The 27,206-nt window shown below is 40.7% G+C and overlaps 1 protein-coding gene across 3 annotated transcripts in view; it reads right to left on the bottom strand.

The window, feature by feature from the left end:
* Positions 1 to 27,206, bottom strand: part of Tshr (thyroid stimulating hormone receptor) — a 122,508-nt gene that overhangs the window by 19,713 nt on the left and 75,589 nt on the right. For all 3 annotated transcript variants that reach the window (XM_060387989.1, XM_060387991.1, XM_060387990.1), the window contains exons 3-8: positions 24,570 to 24,644; positions 19,659 to 19,733; positions 17,269 to 17,343; positions 14,299 to 14,376; positions 11,531 to 11,599; positions 3,835 to 3,912 (exon numbers count right to left, since the gene is read on the bottom strand). In XM_060387989.1, coding sequence (XP_060243972.1) covers positions 3,835 to 3,912; positions 11,531 to 11,599; positions 14,299 to 14,376; positions 17,269 to 17,343; positions 19,659 to 19,733; positions 24,570 to 24,644 — 450 coding nt within the window. The remainder of the gene's footprint in view (positions 1 to 3,834; positions 3,913 to 11,530; positions 11,600 to 14,298; positions 14,377 to 17,268; positions 17,344 to 19,658; positions 19,734 to 24,569; positions 24,645 to 27,206) is intronic.

The raw sequence follows: 27,206 nt of genomic DNA, 5'->3' as shown, positions 1-27,206 counted from the left end.
AATACTCCCTTTTCTTTAGATGCTCTTCAGATTGTCCATTTAGCCTATAGACCAAATGGCAACCAAGCCATGGCTACTTGACACTCAATTACAGTGCATCTGATAAATTTTCTGTTGTGGTGAGGGCATTACAAAACTGTAAGGCATAGTCCTTTTCCCATGGGACCTTCAAATCTAATTAGGGAAAGATTGTGGAAAAGAAAATAAAGATTTTGATACAGGTTCAAGAAAAAAATTAAAATGATATTATGGATCATGCATAAGCAATTTTAAAAGAACATCTGTTCTTGGCACTTAAGAAATGATATTGTTCATTTGCTCTTACTGAACCTTCAAGTGCTGATTAGTTTTTTAAATGTTCTTCTTATATTTTATTTGATTTAATTGATTTTTTTTAAATATAATGCATGATACTTATTAGGTTTCAAACCCACGATAAACTTCACTTAGTACCTGTGATTCCTTCCAGGACTCCTCACCCTGCCCTCTATCCTAAACCCTGCCTCCTAGGGCCTGGGCTTCTGTGACCCTCCCTCTAGCCTGATTCCCATATAATGCAGCCATTTTGGTTACTGCACTTCCTCGGCCCAGGCTACCTCTCTTGGTGAGTGGTTCCTCTCTTGTTCTCCTTCTGCATCTCTCCTCTCATGGTCCAGTTCAGCCTGGACTCTTCCCTCTGCCTGCTTTCTAAGTATTCTCCATAGTTTAGAAGTAGTCATGTCCTCCTCCTTTTATTTCATTTTTTAAAAAAACTTAGTACTATTTCTTTAATTGAAAAGATTTATTTCTTTTGTTTTATGTGTATGTGTGGTCTGTCTGCTGGGAACTGAACCTAGAGCCCTAAGCCATCTCTCTACCCCTAATTTATTATGTTATTTTGTATATGTATATGTGTGTATACTTGTGTAAATGTGGCTTATGTGGGTGCATGTGTGTTTATGTGTGGTGGTATAGATGAGTACATGTAGCTCTGCATTCAGAAAAACCAAAGGACAGCATCGGGTGTCTTTCTCTTTCATTCTCTGCCGTGTTGCATTTTGGCAGCTTGTCTCCAAGAATTGGAGCACGCGCGTGCACATACACGCATGCATACACACACACACACACACACACACACACACTCACTCACATAATCTAGTGATCCTCTTGTCCTTACCTCTTACAGTGCTGGGTTACAGGCCTGCAAGAAACACACCTGGCTTATTATTGGTAGGTCTCAAACTCTAATGGGCAGTGCATACGTCTGGAAATGAGTTTTATTTCAGCTCACACTGGACTATAGAATTGCTGGTGAATGCTTTCAGCATTCCTCAGAAACCTGTGAAACAAGTATCTGTCTGCCAGGAAGAGCTACTTCCTTATTTCATTTTCCTCTAGTGGAAGAGTAATTTGGTTCCCTGTTGACATCTACCAAAGCCACTGCTGACCTCAAGACTCCTTCTGTCCTATTTATTTGAACTTGGTGTGTGTGTGTGTGTGTGTGTGTGTGTGTGTGTGTGTGTGTGAAAGTCCTCCTGGCCCTTCTCTCCTTCCCCTCTCTTTCTCCAGTAAGCCATCTCCCAGGATGTTCCAGATTACAGCTTAGTTCCCACTCTTTAAAAATGACAAGGATTTTCCCCGGCCTACATTATTTGCTCTCTTGCTAGTCTCACTTTTCTGGAAGATAGAATCAGCCGTGTCTAATCTGTTTCTATGTGCTCTGGACTCCTCCAACCTTTGGATGTTCTCTCTCTCTCTCTGTCTCTCTCATATCTATAATTAAAACCTTCCTAGCAAATCATGGAGCAGCCATCTTGGTAAATTCTTTACTGTGCCTTGGCTTATAGTTATAGAGGGGTTGTGGTCTGAACTCTGGCTCCCAGAGTTTGTGCAGAGTTTGTGCAGCAAGCACTTTTCACTTCAGAGCAATCTCTCCAGTGCACTTATTTCCTAAGAAGTAAATGAAAAACGTCAGATGTCACTTAGACATCAGTCTCATCTCTAATCTTCTCCAGTCTAGTTTCTAATGCCTCCAGAGCAGTAGAAATCACTTTCAGCTTTGGCTATTTCCTTCCATAATGGTCAACATTTCTCCATGTGTTTGTTTTAGATTTCATAGGCTGGCTTTCTTCTATAGAACATGAATTTAACACTCTTCCATCACCATTTACCTCTACCTACTCCCCCTCTTCATATAGTTCTATTTGCCTACTAGTTTCAGGACTTATTTAATCAAATCCATATCTAATCTGTGTTAATCTGTGTATTGAGATTTCATTGTTCTCCAACTATAGTTTATTTTGTTTTGTTTTGTAATGATCTGTTTCTCTCTTTGCCTCTTTCTTATTCATATATTTTGAATAGACCTCTTGCTAAATATTCGGTGTGCTCCAAACTCTGTAAAAGCACCTCCCAAACTAGACCGACACTGCTCCTCTTTTCATTTTTATTTCTTATTAATTATGATAATATCTCATATATAATGTATGGATATAATGCATTCTGTTTACTCTCCTTGATCCTCTCCCCTCCCCACCAGCCTCCCCCTCTTCCCTATATATCCCTACACCAGATTTACATCTCTTTTATTCATTTGGTGACAAACTGCGCTTAGCTAGGGCTGTCTATATGGCCACTGGTTTGGAGACAGTCACTGGAATAGACTGTCAATAGAATAGCTGAAGCAGCTCCCTGTCCTGCAGCATCTATCCCTGAACAGTAGCTCAGGTGTGGGGGCTGAACCCCGAGCCCCTCCCTCATCCAGCTTGACTACTCATAGGCCACTGCTGTGTGTGCTGGGTAGACTCAGTGCAGACAAGCACAACTAGTGTGAATTAATGATTGCACCTGTTGTCTCTTGTACATTCTTTTAGCTACATTTCACTGTGAGTTAGGAGAAACTTCCTGCAGAGTGTACCACATTTTAAGAAAACTGGGCCACCAACCTACTTACCAGGAAGCAGTTACTCCCAAAGTACAATAAAACTTTTGAAGGTGAAAGAGTAAAGATAACAGGTACATAGGACTGCCAATCATCCACTCTCCTCTCGGGATACACCTGTTGCCTACTAGTGTTGGTGGTCATCTGTATACATGTTAACACAACTTAAATTTTTTGTATTTTTATAAACACATACTTTCCTCTTGCCTCTAATGGATTGTCTTGTACATCTTTAAGGCACTGTGTTTAATTTTATTAAGGACTAATTAGATGTTAAACTAAGGCAAACCCAAGGAAATGGAGAAGATGACAATGATAAAGAAGCTTGAAGGAAAGACTTGATAGGACATGATCACCAACTACACGTGGGTGTGTAATGAGAACGGATGCACAAATAGGTGCATTATCCAACTATTAGAAATCACATTTATATCCCATCTTTCCTAGAAATATAAGTTCTCCCAGACACGAATCAGATTATAATTTACAGTCTTTCTTCTCTGTGCTGGGCATCAGATGGTTGCATTTCTGTGTAAAGACGGAGTGCTTTCTACTTATTTGCAAATTTCATATCTTAGAGTTTTGTAAACAGCCACTAGCCCACAAACAGAACCTCTACAAGTTGCCTGGAGAGGGATGGATCCAGATGTAGAACCCTCAGCCCCTCTTCAGCACCATGTCTGCCTGCACTTGACTATGGTTCCTGCCATGGCCATAACAGATTAAACCGATGAACTGTAAACCAGCCCTAATTAAGGATTTTTTTTTATAGGAGTTGCTGTGGTCATAGTGCCTCTTCATAGCAGTAGAAACCTAACTAAGAGAGTTGGCATCACCTCTCTTCACATCTCTTTCATTTCAGAAAAGTAAAAGAGAAAAAGATAAAGCTACTAGCCATTCATTGTGTTACTCACAGCAAGGTTGGTCCACTGTATACTCCTCCGAAAGCATCTTTGTCAATAGCTGTCAGGTATTTATTCTTGTTTAGGTAGCTAGACAGAGAGAGAGAGAGAGAGAGAGAGAGAGAGAGAGAGAGAGAGAGAATATGAATTAGGCAACCTTAAGCCATCATATAACATTAGAATAAATACCAAAATAAGATGTAAGCAAGGTCACATTAATTTTGAAGACACCTTACTTTCTTCTGGTTTAAGGACCATTCTGCATGCTAGGAATTCAAAAGTTCACTGTGCCAGGGATCCCTGAAGGTGAATTATGTCTGGTTTGCATATCTACGTTTATCACCGTTGCCCAAATTTCCTACTTCCTGGTGATTATGTTTTCTACCCTGACTCAAATTTGCTTCTCAAGATCGACCATTATTTCCTCATATGTTTGAAGCTAGAACTTAACCAGCAGATGGGATGGAAGTGGTGGGAGTGGTGGGGGTGGTAGGGATTTCCACAGACTCAGTCCTTTGAGCAGAGTTGTCTTTTGCAAATTAAAATATGGGAGGTCAGTTTAATTCGAATTATTAATAAACACTGAATAATTTTCAAGTGTAAATATTTCCTATGTGAAGTTATCTGTTGCTTATCTCAAATTCAAAATTAATTGAATGTTATGCATTTTATCCAATAGCACCAGTTTTGTTATGTGGATGCTTATGTAAATGAGATTAAAGCATATACCCTTCGTGAAAAGTGATGGGTATGATGCTCCTTTCCTTTTTAAACACCATTTCTAAAAATGCTATTTTTTATGAGGTCACAAAATGTGTTTGAAATAAAATTTCCTTCAAATGTACAAAAGCACCCGAGGATTTTGCAATTGGCCCTTTCCTTGCCCCATGTGTTTTTAGAGAGTAAAATTATCTAAGATAAAATAAAGTACAACTATCTTTGTTATACATGACCCCAGTGTGTACACTTACATTAACCTGAAGGCACAGTGTAGGCAACTAAACACTAGCGAGTGACCGTGGCTTGATGCAAAATAATACAATAGAGACCCTTGGGAGGTCTGCTTCACGACAGAGTATGCTTTAGTTATTGTGCCAGTGTGCTTTGTACTATGTGATGCACGTTCTCAAGGACGATGGCTAATAAGAGAAGAGTAAATGAAGACTGTCAGTCAGAATTCTCTCTCCAGACTCTTCATAAAGTTCCTTCTAGTTCGTTGGATCCAGGTGTATCTTTCCTGGAGCATTGTGGGTAAGACTAGAACAATCAACCACTAGGCTGAAGAGGTTTATCATCCCCCCCCAACCCTCTTTCTGGGCTTGCTGAGGAATTAAACAGACAAGTAAGAACAATGGGGTTTACAAATTTGAATACCGTTTAGACTTTTTCAATTATTTTTTAAGTAATAGTCAAAAACTATTAATTTAAAGTAGCACTAGTTTGCTTTATAACTCTCTATTTCCCCCTGATATTATCAGACTCTGCAATTATCTAGTATTTTTTTTTTCTTACTTGAATATCATGTCTTTTCAACCAGAATGGAAAGCTCTATGCCTTAAGCTCTAAGCTATATGCTCTATATCACTGCTAAGGTCAGAGCTCCATAAATACTGGGTGGGAATTGTGAATGACCAAACAAACAAATAAATATGTCTTTCCTTCAAGATAGTGATGCTGATACTTTCAAACTTTGAGGGTGACACTTACAACTGTTTAAAGAAAAAAAAAATACCTAAGCCCTGACACATAGGTAACAGATGTGCAGCTTGGTCTTCATGGGGGATTCCCTAATAACTAGGGTAGTGGCTGTCTCTAACTCTGTTGCAGGCCTTTGGATCCCTTTCCCCTAACTGGGCTATGTTGTCTGGCCTCAGTGGGAGAGGATGTGTGTGTAGCTCTACCTCAGCTTGATATGTCAAGACAGGGTGATATTCATGGGCATCTCCCCTTCTCTGAGGAGAAAGGAAGGGGAAAATGAGAGGAGGAAGGAGAAGGGAGAAGGAGGGACTGGGAGGAGAGGAGGGAGGGAAAGCTTCGATTTGGATGTAAAATTAATTAATTAATTGATTAATTGATTGATTGATTAATAAAAATAACAAAAAATAGAAGAAGACTTAGCATATGTTATGGTGGATTTGGGGAAATTGACCTTGCTGATGGCAGTGAATGCTGAGACAGCCCATATACAAAGAATGGCCCGCACATGGCCTTTCTAAGTAGTGGCTGAGCATATAACTTCTAGAGTGTATCCAGTAGCTCTCTGTTATAACAAAATGATGGATACAGTCAGCATCAAAAGAGAAATGGATTACTTTTGTTCACAGTACTGAAGATGAGTTGATGCCATTATCTTTGGGTCCATGGCTTGCCGTAGCAGGAGTATGGGGCAGATGGAAGCTGCTCATTTATTTATTTATTTACTTACTTATTTTTAAGGTGGCTGGGAAGCTGATAACAGAGGAAGAAGAAGGGCCTGGGATTGATATTCCCTTCAAAAGGAATGTTGCCAATAACCCAACTTTATCCCATTAATCTTTACTTCTTAAAAGTTCTATCATTTCCCACTAAGACCAAGCTGAGAACACCAAAACGTTAATACATGGGCTTTGGGAGGGGGGCATTCCAGATACTGTCTATGGCAGAGAGTGTTAAGTCTCACTCAGAGGGGACCAGTCTTCCATATGTTCAGACACCTGAGGAGGATGCCAGAGCAGCGTATGTACATGTTCCTGGTGGGTTAATGCATTATAAGGCTCGAGTTGCAGAACTCTCATGTTCACACATTGATTCAGTCAATGCATTATGTCTGTGAAGATCTTTATTTTGGTTGTAGCTGGAGTGGATGAGACCCATCTTGGAAAAACAAAACAACTGGAGAGAGGCTCTTGGTGAGCATGGTTTTGTAATATGACAACTATGTTGGGCATAATGGCCGCACCAGTTTGTAACTCCTTCTGAATCCTTGGGCCGGTATAGTTGTAGATCACATTTTATTGCAGGCTGCTCCAAATCAGGGAAGCTCTGCTGAACTCCTCTCCTTTGTCTTCTTCATCTCCAGTGACCGAGGTTAGAAATCGGGTGCTCTAATCATCGCAAATTATTGTAAAATGAAATTATCAGTTGTCCAATTTTGTAGTGTTCTCATCTGATACTTAATACACCCCCGAGGACAAGAAGACTGCTTGATAAGCAGTGTAGTTTACCAGAAATGTTGCAGGCGGCTTCAAACTGGAGAAGGCAGCCAGAGTCCAGAATGGGAGAAAGAATGTAGCAAGAGGTGCAGCCAATGTGAACAGAGATGAGCCAGCGTGACAGAGGCCCAATTTTTCAAAAGACATAAGGTCATTTGGATACTTAATCTCTGAAGCTGATAAGGGGCTTACTAACGAACCTGCTACTCTTCCCTGTTTGGTCTGTTGGTTTTTTTGAAACAGGGTCTCACTATGAAGCCCAGGCTGACCATGGGCTCATGAGCCTCTTCCATATCCTGAGAGTCCCTGGTAGTTTCCAGTCTTTTCACTCTGAGTCTTTGGTTCTGATTTCTCCTCCCAGCTTCCACCAGAAGCTAAGGGTGAGGAATTATCTACATGGAAGCTTTAATATCCAGAAAGGAAGTGCTTCCGTTAATCTCATTAACCGCATGCTATTTTCAGGGAATGTCAGTTTTCTTATACCTTGATCAGAACAGTGCTGTACACATGGGCAAGTCAATCAGAAATTGTGGTGACCCAGATGAGAACCTGTTCTGGACAATGGCTGTTTTATTTGAAGGTGATAGCAGAAGAGGAATACAAAGAATGTTCAGACGTTTAGGAGTTGTCAGAAGTGGCAAAAGAAGAGATTTCCTAAAAGCCAGGATTGCTAATGTAAACACGGGAAAGGGCCTAGGAAAACCTTAGTAGTTCCTTCAAAAGTAAAACATGCTGCGGACCCCTGTCTACTTAATGACTCTTCATTATTTGAACAGATTCTGTTCTTTGAGACCCTGATGAATAAATTAAACTTTTCCTGGAAAGGAGTTGTCAAATTTTCCATATTTCAATACTTTAGAATCTCTACTCTGACTGAAAATGACGTATGTCACAGTTAGGGGAGAACAATGGGGATAGAAAAATGAAGATAGCAATGATCTAGGGAAAGTATCCAATTGACAGCCTCAGTAAAATGAGGTGTGTGTGTGTGTGTGTGTGTGTGTGTGTGTGTGTGTTCAGTTTCTCTTAAACTCACTTTAAAATTTTTTTTTCCTTTTTGAGATTTACTTATTTTTATTTTACATGTTTGATTGTTTTTCCTGCATGTGTGTTCCAGGGAACTGAACCATCATTACAGACAGCTGTGAGCTGCTATGTGGATGCTGGGAATTGAACCTGTGTCCTCCGCAAGAGCAGCTGATGCCCTTAACCACTGAGCAATCTTTCCAACCCCTGGATTCGTTCTTGATACGCAACAAATGTTCAGTAAAGACTTGTTTGATGAGGAACGAAAGTGTTGTTTCTGGGTAACCTACAAATAGGACAGGTTTTAGTCAGCAACAGGAGGGATCAGTATCAAAGTATGATGTACTAGATGAGGGCATTTCCTGTTGCTCCTGGACTTGGTTCTCTGAGGAGTTTAGGGATCCATTCCATTTCCAAGAGAGAATTTCAGCTCATGCCTGCATAATTCCTTTAGGGGAAATCAGGGCTGGCACCTAGTTATGTTGTGACAGTCACATGGGAGTGCTTCTGTGGGGAACCATGTTTTTGCTTTTGTTGTTGTTTTTTTTTTTTTTTTTTTTTCACGTGGCCCTTGTTATTTAGAAAATGAAAGGTAGAGATCACATTAGTCTGAAGCGAAGCTGGATTGCTCTGTGGAAATCTTGTCGGTTTCAGAGATTGGGACACTTGTTTATCAACAGTAACAGGTGAGAAAGTGTTCAAGACTGCAGTAGGCAGAGAGGACAGCCAACCTTGGAGCATATCCTACAAGCTGTTCAAATACTTATCCCGTGAGAAATAGAAGCCTACTTAATCCTATAATCTTCTCTACCGTCATCTTTTCCCAGGGGCTCCAAGCTGTGGTGAATTACTTCTAATCAGCTAATGTGTGATGCTAACTAGCAAGTCATTTCTGTTGACTTCTCTGCTCACAATGATTACTGTCTGGGCAAGTTGTTAGCACATCGGAGTTGTATTTATTTATTTATTCTTGGTCCAACTGTTTATTTCCAGACAGAAGCAAAAGAACTAGAATTCAATAGAAAACTCATCACTCGGCTCTAGAAGACTGTCTAAAGGGAGAATAGAAAGGTCCAGAGAAAGCACATGACTTCTGTTTGAGAGCAGTTCAACTTCTCTTGAGCAAGGACGCTCATCTTAAATGATCTGTCCTCTGAGTGATGACAGCGTGCCTGGCTCTCTGGACCTGCAGGGCAATGAGCTATTACCCTCTTGTCATGATTTTCACAAGCTTCTAACGACAAGACTGCCGCTATGTCTTCAGCGCTTGTCCTCAAGTGTGGGATTCATCCAACTTGGCCAAAATAACGATACTCAGTTACACTAAAACAACCGGTGTAATTGAGGTCAGGCCTGATAATTTCAGTACATTGGCATGAGGTGGATGACTCTGTTTTGGATAACAAATTACTTAAGCTAGAACCTAGAGATAGCTAAACACAGTTCTAGAGAGAGTATGCTATTTACAATCTTTAAATGATGTTAGGATAATTACTACAGAAGAATAATATGTTTTCCTTAGTTTGAAACCCCAGTAAATATTGAGTTACATTACAAAATATCATATGAGAGTCTAGAGAGATGGCCGGGCTAACAGCGCTTTCCATGCAAGCTTGACTACCTGAGTTTGATTCCTGGAACCCAAGTACAGGCCTGGAGTGGTGGCACATATCTGTAATTCCAGCATTTCTATGGTGGGATCAGAGGTAGAGGCAGGAGCTGAGGACCTGAAGCTTGGGAACCCGTTAGCCTTGTGTGGTTGCTTTAGAATAAAAGAAGAAACTATTTGGTGGTATTTTCATAATAGTAGATGCTGGTCTTCAAAAACCATGGGATAAACTTAGAGACAGTCATGCTGATTTCTCCAAGGAAGGAGGCCAACACCTTGGGATATTCAACCCTTGTGTGTTTTCTAGCTGATGCATATTTTAAAGTGGATACATTTCTTTCTATCATCCTTTGGTCATTGGTGTAGCTGGGTTTGTATTGACTCCAAAAGAATGTGATTTGTATTGTGAGCAAGAAGCACACTGCTTTTGCTTATCCTTTCTTTGCCAGTGGCTAGCATAGTGCTTTGGGCATTACAGGCACTCAGTACACTGAAAACTAAATGGAGGATGGTGGGAGACCAGTGCAGCTGGGCTTTCCTATTCTGTAAATTTTATGTACAAGAACTTATGAATCCTGTACTATCTTTCAGAGCTCCCCCTGTCATTATATATTTAAAAGAAATGACTGAAATGAGACCATAATAACTCCTGGCCTACCAAATACCCAAGAAAATGATATGCTAATCCTTCCTCTCATAGAGACTAGAAGGAAGCCCCAAAGGCTACCAAGAGCTAGACTCCACCTCAACAGGACGTAGAGAACTTTGCCTAACTATAAGGAATCCAGCACTTGTTACCATTTATCTTTTAAAATGGGATCATTCCAGAACCTAGTGCTTAACCTGTAAACCAAAATATCACACAAAGCACTTAATCTCCACGTGTTTTCTTTTCCACCCAGACTCTCTTCACATGGTTGTGTAGCTATTTTACCCAAAATGCAGTCTGTGGGCTACAGTAGCAGCATTGTGAGAGGGTGTGTTAGAAATATAGAATCCCACAGCCTAGCTAACAGCATCTGTGTTGCCCAAGATCCCTAGATGGTCTGCATGCCTAATAGTGTTTGAGAAGCAAAGTAGCACACAATACATTTAGACTCATAAGGCCTTTCCGAGTTTGCAATGATCAACTGTGTAGGATTGTTTTAAGGAATGGAGAGTATAGAATCACAAAAAGCAGTAAGTAACACATCATCATAAGAAATGAGCAGTTAAGTTTTAGGTAAAGATACCAGATAATTTGGAATTAAAAAATATATATAACTGCTAAAGAAATAAAAAGTATTGCAATGTCAATTGATGCATATCTTTAATTGCAGCACTTGGGAGGAAGAGGCAAGCAGATCTCTATAAGTTCAAGGCCAGCCTTGTCTACATAGCTAGTTCCATGACAGCAGGGTTACATTAAAAAAAAAAAAGTATTGCAAGACAAATAAAATGTAAGTCTGTTTTTTTTTGTTTTGTTTTGTTTTGTTCATTTAGGTATCACTCATTTTTAGGAAAGGAAAAAAACATGTCAAAACAAATTGAGTAACTTTTTAAAAACATCTTTGGGTGTGCAAAGATACTCTTTTACTTTGTGTAATAGCAGACAAGCATTTGTATACACACATGCACGTGTGCACACATATAAACATCTGTAAGATAACTGATGGTGACAACAGCATGTCTCCATTTTATTAAGAATGACAGCCTTGGGATTTAGAGCTGGGGTCAACATTAAGTGTCACCTTCAGATAGCCCTTGTCAAGTTTCTTTAGCATTACTTCCAAGGCTTGAGATATTTAAAATAGATCTTAATGGAATTCAGAGCCTCTGGATGATCCTTCTGGGAGTGAGATATGGGGAATGATAACAGTTTCCATGATTACCCTAAACTTACACAGCATCCAGCTTTGTTCCATTGAAAGCATGTCCTTGGATTGAAGTAAACCCGTTGTTGTATAGTTTCCTAAAATCAAGAAGAAAGAGAAAGAAAAAATTAAGAACCATGTAGCTCAGTGGTAGTGTCCTTGCCTAGCATATGCAAGGCTCTGGGTTACTGGATTTCCAGAATGGAATAAAAAAGTAAATAAAAGATGGCTTGTGGGATATATGTTGTTTTTTTTTTTTTAATAGTTGGACTTCATCTCTTTAGTTATGCATCAGAAATGTGCATAACATTTCACAAGTCATCCATATGCATTCCTCAAGAAAACCTTAGTATGCCTTGTTTGGGACATAAGATATTTCTCAGTTTGGAGCTCCACTCACCAGACTTTGGGCGCCAGTAAGTCAGCCTTTCCTCAGAAGCAGACTTACTTTGAAGAACAAAGGTTTGCAAAAGATGTTTTAAGGTTATTTTTATTATTTCCTGGTGTGTGTGTGTGTGTGTGTGTGTGTGTGTACGCCTCTGTGTACAGGTGCCCATAGAAGCCAGAAGAGGGTGCCAGATCTCCTGGAGCTGAGTTACAGGCAGTTGTGAGCTGCCCAATGTGGGTGCTGGGAGCCACACTCATGTCATTTCTAAGATCAGGAAGCACTGTTAACTGCTGAGCCATCTCTCCAGTCCCTAGGATTTTTTTTTGTTGTTGTTATTTTAATGTGGGCTATTAAAAGGACGGGAGACACAGGAATGATTTGCCTAGAACTTGTTAGTCTGAACTTGGTTTGACTTATATTTTAGAGGCTAAAAAGTTTATAGGCAACTAAGTCTTGAAAGACATAAATGGCAGAGATAAAAAGGATTGGGGACGCAGGCATGAACGCTGCTGTTAGGCATTTTCGTTACACATTTAATTTTTTTTTTTCCCCATTTAATGTTTTGATCTCCACTAAGTTTCCAGGAAGAAAGGACTTTTTTTTTTTTTTTAAGTATAGTTAAAAAAAAAATCATCTGATAATTGACAGGCTCATGCCAGGATTCCAACTCTGGGCCCCAAAGGAGGCATTGGACAGCTTTCATCTGAGAGAGAAAGGCGATCCCGAGAAAAAGAGTTTTAAAAGGTGAAGCTAACTTTCTGCAAAGAAGCTGAGAATGTAGGAGTTTCCTTGGGAAGAATGGTACCAAACACAATGGAAAACTTTACCGGGGGCATATATGGCCCCGAAGTTAGGGACTGAGCAGGCTAAGAGCCCACTGCTGCTAAAAGAAAAAGCAGCTGAGCTGCAATTACTTGTCTTTTCCCAAGAGCTCCACCCACGTTGGGAAAAGGATGTTTTGGCCTGCTCCACTTGGAGAAGAACAGCTGTGATAGTTTTCACGACCCAAGTGGACACATCAGCAGTGGCTTTGCAAACGAGGTCCCTGGGAAAAACTGAGTGGAGGCTTCCATCAATTTGGCTAGGGAGTAAGTGAATCAGATTTGCACCCAGCACAGAACCCTAGACTGCAGTATGACAAGAGGTAGAATACTCAGGTGGCCATAGAGGTAACCAGACAGACAGACAGAGAAACCCAACAGCTTTGAGAGAAGGGGTCTGCAAAGGTGACCCTAACTCCACTCTGTGGCTAATCAGGGACGAGATTCTCCCAGCTTAGAGAATTAGATCTCATTAGATCTTCTCCATTAGAAGATTTCACGGCTGTAGCTGATTTAGCATCTGCTTTGCTTTGCTTTTGTGTTTTGAAACCGGGTTTGGAACTTGTCATAAGACCAAGGTTGATCCTGAACCTCAGATCCTCCCACCTCCACCTCCCAAGTACTGGGGTTACAGGCATGTACCACCATGCCCTGTTTATGGGGTAATAGGGGTGGAGCCCAGGGCTTCATGCATGTTGAAAAAGCACTTATACTAACAGAGCTGCACCCCCAATTCCTTAGCATCGACTTTTGGACACCCAAAGAGCAGGTCATGAATTCTGAGCAAAACCACCGTTTTCTACTGAACAAGGAGCTACTTGTTCTGATCTCTGAGCGAAAGTGCTTGCAGAACGGGAAAAGCCCTGAGTAGCACTACTCTGTATCCAGCAACTCTGTGAAAGTCACATTCACTCTGTGAAACCTCTAGAGCAGCGGCTCTCAGCCTTCCTCATGCTGGACCATTTAGTACAGTGCCTCATGTTTGGAGACCCCCCAACCATAAGATTATTTCCGTCGCTACATCATAACTGTGATTTTGCTACTGTTATGAATCATAATGTAAACATCCGATATGCAGGATATCTGATATGCAGCTCCTGTGAGAGGGTCATTTGCCCCAAAAGGGTTGCGGCTGATAGGTTGAGAACCACTCTCTGAAGAATGGGGATATTTGGATTTAGTACGCTGTGCCACAAACAGCCACATCTAAGCCATACTCTGTTTCCATAAAGGGACTTAGTTGTCACGCAGACTTGCCCAGTGACTTATGCACGTGTTTGGTTGCTTGTGCTTTTCGGTGACAGTTGCTGCAATGCAATACAACAGGTGTAGCCTGCCTGGCCCTTCTTGGGACAAATGCACCAACCCCTGCATAAGAGAATATGCATTTCTTATCACACCCTCCTGTGTGTTGTCTGTAGAGTATCACGCCACAGGGCGACACTCAACTCTATGGATCCCTTCTAGATACAGAGTATGCATTTGAAGGTAGCATGCTTCTGTAAAACACAGACATCATTTTTAGCTAGAAAAACCATGACAACAGCATCTGACAAAATTAAGGTGCCAGCAAGAGTGAAATACTCACAGGGTCAAGGTTTCATTGCATAGTCCCTGAAATGCGTTTTCAGGGACTGAAGTCATGTAAGGGTTGTCTGTGATTTCACTGCAAGAGAAAGCGATGAAAACAGTTGAGAAAATAAGTACACTAGAAATGCATTCTGGTTGCATATGTGCATTTCAAAAAACTGGCCATCACACATCTCAGTTTTAGCTGTTTCTTTTTGACCAGCTTCTAATCATTGGTGGTCACATGAGGTGGCGACAGCTGTTCTAGATAGACACACATTCCGAGTTCAGTGTGCATCAAGCAAACAAGCTCCAGTGTGAGCTGAGGTCTCTGCCTTACTCCTTATCTCGGAGCAGATGGAGCTCAGAGATGTCTCAATCTGTAACACTATGTCCATAGCAACTAGAGTTTTCTATGTCAATAGAAGGATCAGGGGAAGGGGATCAGTGGATTTCATTTCATGAGTATCATTAGAATGTCCTCTATTTGTAAAACACTGCCAGGCAGGTGCTCCCAGAGGACTGCTAATGTTTAAACTGAACTTACTGTAGCAAAGAAACATGGTATTTTTTTTTTTCCTGGAAAAAATATTCAGACTTTGCAGCATGTCATGAAATGGTCCCAGCAGAGGCAGGTGAATCTCTTGAGTTTGAGGCCAGCCTGGTCTACAGAGTGAGTTCCAGGACAGCCAGGACTACACAGAGAAACCCTGTCCTGAAAGAAAAAGAAAATTCAAATCCAAAACCAAAACCAAAAAACAATGAGTTTGCATCTAATCATCCTATACTTTGCTAACTCTGAAGTGTGAACTCAAGCTTTGCAGTTCCCCTGCAGATGTGCTTTTTCATCTCTCTGATCAGGTAAGACAATTGGTCTATGGAAAAAAACATCAGTCACTACAAAGCACTATGTGGAGCTCAGAGCACACATTCATTTGGATTTTCTAGTCCTTTGCTTTACTGTTTATTGAAAAGAAAAAACAATAACTTCCCTTTATGCCTTAGAAGGTGGTTGAGTGGAACCAAGGATCATGCATGGACTGGACCTAGGTCTGCTACACAGATGTAGCTGATGGGCAATTCAATCCTCATATAGGTTTCCTGGTAAGGAGAATGGGGGCTGACTCTGACATGGACTCTGTTGCCTGCTTTTTGATCACTTTCCCTTGGTCAGGCTACCTCGACAGGCCACAGGAGAAGAGAATTTGCTCAATCCTGATGCAACTTGTTCTTCATGTGGGTCCCCTAGCAATGGAAGCAGAGGCTGTCTCTGACTCTGTTGCCTGCCTCTAGATCCCTTTCTCTCAGCTGGGATGCCTTGCCAGGCCCCAGTGGAAGAGGATGCACTTAGTCCTGCTGCTACTTGAGGTGCCAGTGTGGGTTGGTTCCCCTTAGAGGCTTTGTCTTCTCTGAAAAGAAGGAGAGGTGGGAATGGAGGGGAGGGGTCATGATTATCGGACTGGGAGAAGAGTAGGGAAGGGGCTGAGATCAGGCTGTAAAGTGATTAAATAAATACTTTTTTAAAGTGGTTGAGTGAAGCAAGTATAATGCATAGGCAAGTGAAAATATGAAAAACAAGCTATCATTGTCATCAGTAGCTACCTCTCCCCCATTCTGCCATTCCCTATAGAAATTATTTTTCCCACTTAAAATTTAAGTGAGACAGACACTTGCTGTCAGTCCTGACAACCTGCTTTGACTCTGAGAACCTGCATAGTAGAAGGAGGGAACCAACTCCTGAGTGTTGTCTTCTGACCTCCACACCACCCCCCCCCCCCCCACTTCACATAAAGACACATATACATTAAATATATAAAACATTTCATGTAAAACATGAAATAAAATAGGCTGGGAATTGTCTTGCTTAATTGAGGTTGGAAGACCCTCCCTGAATATGGGTGGCATCATTTCAGGAAGCTTATAAGCTGCAAACAAGGATATGTTTGTGGTCTCTTTGCACTCACTTAACTTTGGGTATGATGTGCCCAGTGGTTTGACTTTCCTGAAATGATGGTCTCTAACTGGGAACTGTGGCCAAATAAACCAGCTTGTTCTCCCCAGGGCCTTGTGCCCATGGAGATCAGAAAAGAACACAGGATCCTTTGAAACTGGGGTTACAAACCATTGTGAGCTGACATGGAGGTGCTGAGAATTGAACCTGGGTCCTCTGACAGCGTGGCAATGATCTTAACCTCTAAGCCATCTCTCCAGCAACTCCCCCATACTGTTGTCTTTGACAACAGAAATGAAATTAGAACATCAGTGAAACTCAAGAGTTGGCTTTCTTCCCTTGCTCTACTTCCCCTCCCTTCATTTCTCTCTTGAATCATGTCTTAGTTAGGATTAATATTGCTGTCACGACCAAAGAAACTTGGGGAGAAAAGGGTTTACTTAGCTTATGCTTGCACATCACAGTTCATCATCAAAAGAAGTCAGGACAGGAACTCAAGCAGGGCAGGGACCTGGAGGCAGGAGCTGAGTGGAGGCCTTGGTGGGCTTGCTCCTCACAGCTTGCTCAGCCCGCTTTCTTCTAGAACCCAGGACCACCAGCCCAGGGATGGCACCACCCAAAATGAGCTGCGCCCTCTCCATCCATCACTAGTTAAGAAAATGCCTTACAGGCCTGCCGAAAACCTAACTTTATGGAGGCATTTTCTTAATTAAGGTTCTCTCCTCTCATATGATTTTTAGCTTGTCTCAAGGTGACATAAAACTAGCCAGCACAAACCCATTCCAACCCAGCTTCCTGCTTTCATCATCCTCCAAAAATAATTTTTTTTTTTTTTTGTCAGAATCACCAGTGGCCTACAGTTAGTAAATTCCTGGCCCAGTCTTTACTCATGCCTTCGTCCATCCTTCAGTTATCCTCTTACCACTTTTTCTTGGAATCTATGGCTTTTCCTGGCTTCTACCAATTCCCAATACTGCACCCCAGTTCTTGTCAGGGGTATTCAAAATATACAAAACACTGGGTGTTGAATATACTTACAGTATAAAGAATACGTCAGTGGAATAAATTTTGGTCAGGTCAGGGAATATTCTAAGTCCAGTGTTGAAAATTCCACTACATTAAAAAAAAAAAGAAGAAGAAGAAATGAAAGTTTTAGGCAAGAAAATCTACAAGTAGAAAGAATACTGTAATAGCTGAAAGCATGAGTTTATGAGGTCAACCCCCAAGTCCTCCATTCAGGATCTCATGACTCTGGCAAGTGTTAATCCCAGAACGAGATGACAGTCCTTCAAAGTAAATTCAGTCAATAATAGTGATACCTATGTGCTGCTTAGGATTCTCTGTGGATTAAGTGAACCTAGTGAGAGTCCTAGAAATAGGAGATGAAGGACAAGGAAAGGAAGGGGGGAAGGAAAAAAAAAGAGATTTCTCTGTTTTAATTGGAAGACATTGTGCATGTATGTTGGGGGAGGGACTGTAAAAAGCCAATGGAGAAGAACTCATGACTACACGACTCCGAGTCATCTTTCCTGTTTTAAATTCTACACGGTGGCATGGTAGCCCGTGGCATTAATTCCAGCACTCAGGAGACAGAGGCAGGAGGATCTCTATGAGGCCAGCCTGGTCTACATAGAGAGTTGTAAGACAACTAGGGCTATCAGCCAGGACTATGGAGGGAGACTGTGTCTCCTCCACACCCCTAAAAAACTATATCATATTACATTATTATTTTGCTAAGAACATTTTTTTCAGTAGTGACCTGTGAGTATACAGCAGTTCCATTTAAAGAACACATCCAGAAAGGAAAATAAAAATAATCGAAAGACAGTAGCTTCTCCTTCCAAAATTCATGTCATCAAGGGAAAAATATGTCAAGACTCAAAGATGTGCAAAATATAACATGAATACAAAGTTTAGATGTTCCTAATGCCTCCAGGATTTGACTCCTGTGACACTTTTCTCAACTACTAGAACATAGCTACTGAAAACACAGTGAGTTTTGAAAGACCTGGCACAGAGCAGGAGAGACTTAGATCCTACCAGCTCTTTTAGTGCAAAAAAAACCTCATTTCACTGATACATGTTCAAAAGCAAATTCAGTCTTGGTTCCTTCTAAATAGGAAGACATTGGATTGAAGAGTCAGCAGGAGCCAGAGAACTCAAAATGAATAAAGGGGATAATCCAGGAGAGAAGTGATATTCCATATGAAATATGGCAACAGTTCAATTGTGGTTGGGGCTTCATGGAAAAGAGTAGGACAAAAAGGCTAATGAGTTAAGTGGAGGCTAGGCATGTAAGATTAATGAGACTTGAATCATGACCTCTCTATTCTCTAAAAACCACTAAATGAGTCCTTTTCTTCTTTGATGTCTCCCCTAATTATTGGATTGACCACCCCTTGCATTGAAAGCAAGTCCATAAAAGGGTTGACTGCCTTGTCTCACAAGATACTTTTCAATCACACATGCCATTATTCCTGTCATCTCCTGCTCCCACCTCGTCAGCACTGGGCTGTTTCTAGTTTTCCCAGTTGAGCCATGTGGTTCCAAGTTTCTGTCTTTAACCCTCTGCATGCCCTTACTACCTCTGATGCTGCACTTCCCGAATAACTTCTATCTATCCTTAAAGAGTTACCTCACAAAATATCTGAGGGGTATGCTTTTATTTTAAAAGCCTGAATGGAAGTGAACTAAATGTTAATAGTGATTATTTCTAGGAACAGGGATTGAGGTTGGTTTTTATTTTTTTAATTTTTAAAATTGTAATTTACATAAGAAGGAAGGTTCTTCCAGCTGGTATCTAGAGGGCCTTGGGTCAAATACAAACATCCTTTCAAGATATTTTTCTGAAGTACCTATTGTGTGCTAAGCAGTAAGAAAGAAACAGAACCAACATGCCCCCCCCACACTCTGATGGAGTTTATGGCTTATATGTCATTACCAAAGCCAAGGAGAAGTGTGTCCCTTCCATTTTGAGGCATTGCTTTTTGAAATTTCTAATATTGCTTTTATCAAGAAATATAAATATAATTAAAAATAAATATAACTATAAATTTGTTGTTTCCAAACAAAATTAGCCAGTTGGCTCTGAAGATTTTGTTTTGTTTCGTTCACACTTAAAGACTACATGTATGTTTTACTGTTTTCTTCCTCATGTCTCTTCGAGCAGTCTCTGGTTCTGAAACTATGTGCTGATTTTTTTGGGATAGGCTTTAAACATGAGAGCCAGGTCCTCTGGTATTTTGCCCAATGCAAAAGAGTGAAAAGTCACAAGAAGTGACTATTAAACACCATTAAAATGATGTTAGACAATAACATCTTAGGGAGATTCTTGATTGGAAAAAGCATCAGAACTCTAAAGTGCATGTGCACACACAAACACACGCACGCGCACACACACGCACACTAAGGAAGAAGTCAGTACTTACAGGAACTTGAGTAAGGGGAGCTCTGTCAGGGCATCAGGGTCTATGTAAGTTAAGCTTCTGGTGTTCCGGATTTCTCTGTAAGAGTTGCAGGAGCACTGTCAGCAAAATACATACCTTCCTGTTTTTCACTACAGACAAATCAAGTTTAACGAAAGTTCATGGAAAGACGGTGTTGCATTTATGTGTTAAGACAGGAACCCAATGCCATTAACCACAGGTTCCTAGCTCCTCCCCTGGACACGATTGCCCCTCTTGCAATTGTGGACTTGATCTCAGTCCATTTGAATTTATGGACTACTCTTCTCTCAACTGTAGTCTCAAAGTTTTGTTTGTTTGATGTTTTTCATTTTTTTCTTCTTGTCCTCTCTTTCTTTTTAGATTTTGGTAGAAAAGAAAATCCTTCCAGCTGTTTGTACAAGCAGCTGAGGTCAGAGGACAGACATCTTTCTATTAACAGGAGCCAGGAATGTTGCTATGACATCTGAGCACTGGAATGGGAGGTTAGTGAATCACGACAGATGACAACATTGCACAAAGGGCCAAGAGTCTGTTAATTACAATTGCAGGTGAAAGGAGTAAGTACGCTTAAATGGCTTTGCTTGGGTTTATTTTCGGATGTCGAATAAGACTTCAGTATATGTATTGTGATAGGATATGAGTTTGTAACTTATATAATTAGGTTCATACATTCACTGATCAAGAATATACAGTTAACATTAGTACTATAACAACTGTTAGGCATGGGCTGTCACTAGCAAAGTTAAGGAAGGGTCTAGAAAGCAGAAACTATTTACTTCCCTCTTTTGCAATGTGAGTCTTACTGTTTATAAGTACATGATGTTACTGGTTCATTCTATTCATGAAATAATGCTATTTTCCCAGGAAAATCTTACCTGAGCAAATAATTTAACAGTTTCTACAGGGATTTTCTGAAAAAAGGCCCAACAGTGTTTGAGGTATAAGCACTAACCATTTACATTCTAAAGGACATAGATGCGTTAAGTGTTAAATTGATTTCTACCCAAGCAACACCCCATCTAAGAGTCAAATCTAGCCTTTATATTTATCATAGTTTTGAAACTTAAAGGCATGTATCTTTAGAATTCCCGCTGTTCTAGATAGAGTGAAGTCACTGGCTACCCTAGCCTACCTTCACATGACAATCCTACCTTGGACAGGTGGCTTTTTCTCCCTCTTTCTAAGTCAATTGGCATACTTGCCAGATCTTGTCATTTGCGGGAAGGGAAGAGCTTGAACTGCTACCAGAGACAAACAAATGGAAAGCAGGAAAAGTTGAAAATTGTCTAGGTATGATTCCCAGCCTAGAAAATTACTTTATAAAAGGCAATTATTTGAACAAGTGAACTTGAATGAGTGTCACAAAGAAAGGCAATGGGCAGTGGGCAGAAGGGCAATGGACCACCATCTGCCCACAAGAGTTGGGTAAGTAAGGTGACAAATGACAGTCTAGAGGAGAGGAGAGGAGAGGAGAGGAGAGGAGAGGAGAGGAGAGGAGAGGAGAGGAGAGGAGAGGAGAGGAGAGGAGAGGAGAGGAGAGGAGAGGAATGGGGGAGCTGCAAGGAGTAAGGGGAAACACAAAAGAGGTTAAATGAGATATTGTAAAGTGCAACCAGCACATCCTTTTGAAAAGACAGTAGGGAAAGAGGGAAGCACTGAAGAACCTCTCTCCAGAAAGTCCAAACTGGAATAAGATCCCAGCATGCCCGGGAAAGCGAATTTGAATCAATTTGGAAGTTAGAGATTACAGTCTGATAAGGCAGGAAGCTATCGATGCTTCAAGAAACCCAGTACACTGTAAAGAAGAAACACAGCTGGGTTCACCACAGCAGGGTGGAGTGTAAAAGCCTTCCAGGTGAGTTTGGGGGAAACCAGAGGAAGGCGTTGCTTTCAGAAGCCTGGATGCCCCAGCGACCTGATGGAGTCTGAGCTCGCCTCCTGCTCATCCTCCCGCTCCACACTCTTCTCCCACCCTCTCCTTACTTCTCTCTGCCCTTCTTTTCTCTCTCCTCTTCCTCCTCCCACTACTGTTTCTGTTTCTTCTCTGAATAACATCTCAAGGAGCTCATCACCAAAACAAAAGATACTTAACTAGTATCTTCATTCCCCTTCATTTCAAATGAAATGCATGTTTAGACGAAAGTGTAGCATTAATGGTAGTGTTTTGATCAATAATTACGCATGTACTAAGTGCATCTAATCTCTATCCTAGAGTGTTCTGGGAAACACTTGTTAATCTCAGTGAGATCAGGAGCAGAGAAAGTGGCTTGCTTCAGACAGCTTGGTAAACATGCATCCTCAAGTACTTCATGAACAGTATGGGAAAGCAGCACAGGAGAGAGGCCCTAAGGTGGGAACACAGGAACAAAACGAAGTGTCCTGTGTTACTAAGCAGCTCTCTAGTTACGATTTCCTTCATATGTTCTACTTTCTCCCCACCTTAGTCATTCAGTCATATAGACCAACTTTCAACCCTTCTAAATTGCATTGAAATATGCCCCTAACAAGCAGTATACAAGTAGACGTTTAAAATTACTTAGTACGGAAACCTTTGTATCTTTGTATTTTAATTCAAATTGAGTTGGTATTGTCATTATTTTATATGTAATGAAATGATTGTTTGGGATTGAATTTATTGTTTGCTCAGGCAAATATTCCTTTCTTTTTACTTCCTGTCTTTTTAAACATTCATTAGTTAATTTCTTCATCTCTCCAACTATTAGATAGTTATCCATTTTTCTACAACTATTTAAGTCACTTTCCCATAGATTACATTGTGATTTATGAGTCTGATATGAAGTTGGAACTTTTGCCATTATGTTGGCTGGTTTTTTGTTAAGCAGAAACAAATCTAGCCATACTTGGAAAGAAGGAATCTCAATTGAGAAATTGCCTCTATCAGGTTTGCCATGGGTATGTTTAGGGGCCATTTTCTTAATTGAAGGGCTCAGGCATTATGAGCAGTACAATCCCTGGGCAGGCAGGCCTGGCCTGGGTAAGAAAAGAAGGTGAGCAAGCCATAGTGAGTGAGCTACTCAGCAGTGTTCCTCTGTGGTTTCTCATCCTGCTACCAGATTCCTGCCTCAGCATCCCTCAGTGAGGGACTGTAATCTGTATGTCAAATAAATGCAGTCTTCCTCCCTTCTCTGCCCTCCCCCCGAGTTGCTTTTGGTTAGTTGTTTTATCATAACAACAGAGAAGCAAGGAGGAGAACTACTTCTCAGGTAATCTGAAGGCTATTACATTTTAATATCATTCATAACCACTTTTTTAATACCCTGTACTTTAACTCTGTGTATAGAGGCATTCCTTGCCTTGCATTGTGCTTATATAGACAAAGATCAGTTATTGTGATAACTGATAACTGATAGCTTTAGTAACAGTTATTACAGGATGTCAGCCAAGCAGCAGAATAAAGTACAAGCTTTACTGCTAGGTGGTCATCACACACATCATTGGGTAGATAATAGATGGGAATCATAGTAGGTGATCAATCACATCACTGTTTCAGTTGCTGGTAATTGTCACCATGATTCAGTTTACTCACAATCAATAAAGGATACAATGCTACCTGTGAGTTCCTTAGTAGCATATTGGTATGGCACTGGCTAATTGAAAGAGTGAATTGATGGATAATGATGGAAGTGCAGGGTTCGGTTGTGATGGTGGTGAGTGGCTATAATCCCAACACTTGGAGGCTGATGCAGGAGGAGGCCATCTTCAAAGCCAGCCTGTAGTTCATAGTGAATTCTTGATCGGCCTAGATTACATGTATGAACCCTATTTCAACCCTCCCCCACTCTACCTCAAAACAAAGCATGGTATCTTATGCCTATAATCTCAGTATTTAGGAGACCGAGGCAGGAGGACTGTTATGAGTTTGAAGCTAGCCTGAGCTACAAGGTGAGACATGGTTTCAGAATCCTAAACCAAACGAAATCACAACAACCATCAAAAACCTCCCAATCCCCTCAAAAGCAAAACAAAATCACACTGAGTAAATTCTTGAAGGTAGTTTATTCATCAAAAGAAAGAGGCTTGAATGTTAGAATCCAGTCTGAGAATTTGCCAAGACATTAGAAAGATTCTTTCTTGTACCTCATACAACAAAGGCAAAACTGGGCGAGCACATTTAAACTTCTTAATAAGCACAGTTTTATTGGTTTGTAATAAAGTTTGACAAACCAATAAAATACTGTAATTCTAAATATTTTTGGTGCTAAAAATTGTACATTCAATCAATATGAGATTTACCATCTTTCTTTTACTTGCATGTTTGCAACAGCAAGAGAAATTCTTATGTTTTGACAAAGATCTTAAATGTCACAAAGTACTCAGAGTTTCATCATTGACTGGTGAGTTTCTTTATCCAGTTTCAGTCTGTCTATTTTCAGGATGCCAGGCTATCATGCAGAGAGTGAGTTGCCTATATTTTTAGTCCCACTGTTTTTTTTTGTTGTTGTTGTTTTTTGTTTTGTTTTGTAAGTCAACACCTGTGTATATTTACCTACGCATTTACCCCCTCTGCTATTGTTCTTTCTTCTTCTGTATAGAATGTATGGCCGGATGGGGGTCATCTTTCTTTTTCTTGCTCATTCCCTTTAGCAGTTCTTTCACCTTGAGTCTAATGCTGACAGATTCTCAAAGATGTTCTTTGTGGGTTTGGTAAGATGGCTCAGCCTTGAACAGCACTTGCTACCAAGTCTGATGACCTGAGTTCAATCCCCAAACCTACCCGGTCGGTGGAAGGCAACACCTGACTCCTGAAAGTTGTCTCCTGACGTACAAATACAAACTGTGCACACCCCACCCCACACCACAAAAAAGACATGTAACAATATTTTAATCGGCGGCTGCTGTTTGGGTTTATGCTGTACCTCCCCTTGTACTTACATGTGAGTCATTTTACTCAAATTGTAGAAAGAATGTGGTTCCAGCCGCTGCAGAGTTGCGTCTATTGACAAATAGCTGAACATTGCAAAAAAATAAGACACAGTGGAAGATTAGCAATGAACTCCAAACTTCCTATTTTATTCACCATCCTGGTTTCCTCACAGCCATTCCCCCGCTCTCTCTTCTCTTGCTTCCCCCTTCCCCATTAGTCCTCTTTGTTCCCCTTGACAGTATCACTTCTACTGTCACGTCATCTATGTACATGCAACTTTAAGCATCTATAATGTCTAGAACCCAAAAATGAGATAACACTTATAATATGTGTCTTTCTGAGACCGACCTCATTCTTCTTTATGGGAAAAAAAAATTCTATTGTGTCTGTAGACCATATTTTCTTATCCATTCCTATTGAGGGACACCTAGGTTGGTTCCATACTTTCACTAGTATGAAAAGCACCACAATAAATATTGACGTGCAAGTATCTGTGACATATGCATACTATTTTATGTACATATATGTGTGTTCGTGTGTATCCACATGAGTACCTGTGTGTAGGCGTGTAGGCTAGAGGAGCCTTTGGCTGTCATAACTCAGATGCCATCCACATTGTTTTACAGACAAGGCCTCTCATTAGCTTGGGACACCTAAGTAGACTAGGCTGGCTGGCCAGCTCTCCGCGGGCATTCATCTGCTTCTACCTCCACAGTTCTGGCTTTCAAACACACTTTTTGTTGTATAGCTTCTTTGTTAGAGCTTTTCCAAGTCACGGAACATCCACAAACTAGTCCTTAACTACATTTTTTTTTTTTCTTTGATCCCAGTAAGCCTAAAAATTCCCAATACTTTATGAGCCTCTTTGGGGCTCAAATGTCATGTTTTTCAGAAACTTTCCAGTTTCCAAAAAAGGTTAAAAGTCAAATGGTACATCTTCAAAGCACTATGAATGTTTCCTTCATGCATAGTCACAGTGTGCTTTTCTAATTATTTGTGTAACATTTGATTTATGCCATGTCAATAGACTGTAAGTTATCTAATGTGGAAGGTTGTGTCTGCTTTTGACCATTGATTTATGAGTGCTTTTACAGTTCTTCGCATTAAGCAGACTCAGGAAATACATGGTAAGTGAATGCATAAATGAATAGATGAATAGGTGCATTACTGAAAATAACAAAACTAGAAAGCGTGAGAAAAGAGCATTAGAGTGAGTAAGAAACATTTTAAATAGAAGGCCTAGTAGCATGTGAATAGAAATGTAATTTCCAAAAAGTTGAAGAGAAAGATTGCATTTCTCTAGTGGAGTACTCCAGAGGGTTTTGATTGCTGTGATGATGAATTATTCTGAACATACCTCTTACATCCTAAAAGACTGGATCTTTTGCTGGACTCACAGCCAGTTAACAATACACCCTGAAGTCACTTAAGACTGCTAGCCTACTGAGTACTCAGCCTGTTTGTTTAACTTGCTTTTAAAAGAACAATGTAACAATCAACTTTACTTGCCTTGGATTTCCCGTGTAATCAGCTTCTACAACCTGAGTTAATGTTTAGCTGTAACCTTAAATTACATACTCTTCCATACCCCTGTCCCATACCAATGCACATCTATCATTTGTTGAAAGCAGCAAATGCAGCAGTTGAAAGAACTTTCTAAAACCATAAAGGCTGAAAGCATCCATTTATGAATATCGTTTGTTTTTTTAATCAATTGGGAGCCCGTGACTTAATACCTTGTAAAACTCTGCTAACGATTTTTGTAAAGTCTCCCGTTCTTTCCCCCATTCAATACTTTCTGTGCTGTTCAATTAAAAGAGTGAAGCCTTTTACGAAAGACAGACATGCAATAGACAAACACACATTCACACACAGAGAGACGGAGAGAAACAGATGAGACAGACAGACATTGGGACAGAGACGGGGACAGATCAACCAGATAGTGCTCAGGGAGACACAGATTAAGACTCCCACAACAGACAAAGAACAAAAGACACAGAGGGCACGAAGTAGAGAATCCAAATGTGGGCCCACTCTTGATTAATTGGCTCCGGGGGGGGGGAGTGCTTTATTTCTTTCCTCAAAGGGACACAATGCATTATTGGTAACTCAGAGTGAATCACTAAATGCATTTAATCCATGCAGACTGCATTCTCTCTTAAGACCAGTCTTCTTGATTTTTTTTTTTTGAATGAAGTGGAAAAGTCAGGATTTGTCTTAAAAATTTTAAGCAAAATACCATGCAAATAAAAGTTTTAGGTACCAACAGAGGGGAAAAGATGCCCCTTTAAATGGGCAGCTGTGAACCTGAATATAGGCGGCAATGTTTCAGGTGGTTTTGTCAAAGTCGCTCTTACATTGAGAATAACACTCACAGAATCAACCACCATCTTCTCCTGAGAGGCACTTCTGTGACAGCTGGGGAAATGAATGATGAACGTAGCCCCTACCAGAGATTCTCAGCCCTGGACATGGAACTGAACTTGACACAGATGTCAAGACCGTTGACTCATGGTTATGAGGGCTGAGCCAAGCACATTTTTCAAGAGCTTCCTTGGTGATGATAATCGAACAACATTCTTTGTAAAAGGACCAGTAATTGTTAGACTCTGGGTATCCTAAGCAAGGCTGTTTGTTACTATCCC

Source organism: Meriones unguiculatus, chromosome 7, assembly GCF_030254825.1.
Source record: "Meriones unguiculatus strain TT.TT164.6M chromosome 7, Bangor_MerUng_6.1, whole genome shotgun sequence".
In the NCBI taxonomy this organism is placed as follows: domain Eukaryota; kingdom Metazoa; phylum Chordata; class Mammalia; order Rodentia; family Muridae; genus Meriones; species Meriones unguiculatus.
Note: the sequence above shows the minus strand (reverse complement) of the source record. Positions and strands in the feature narration are given on the sequence as shown.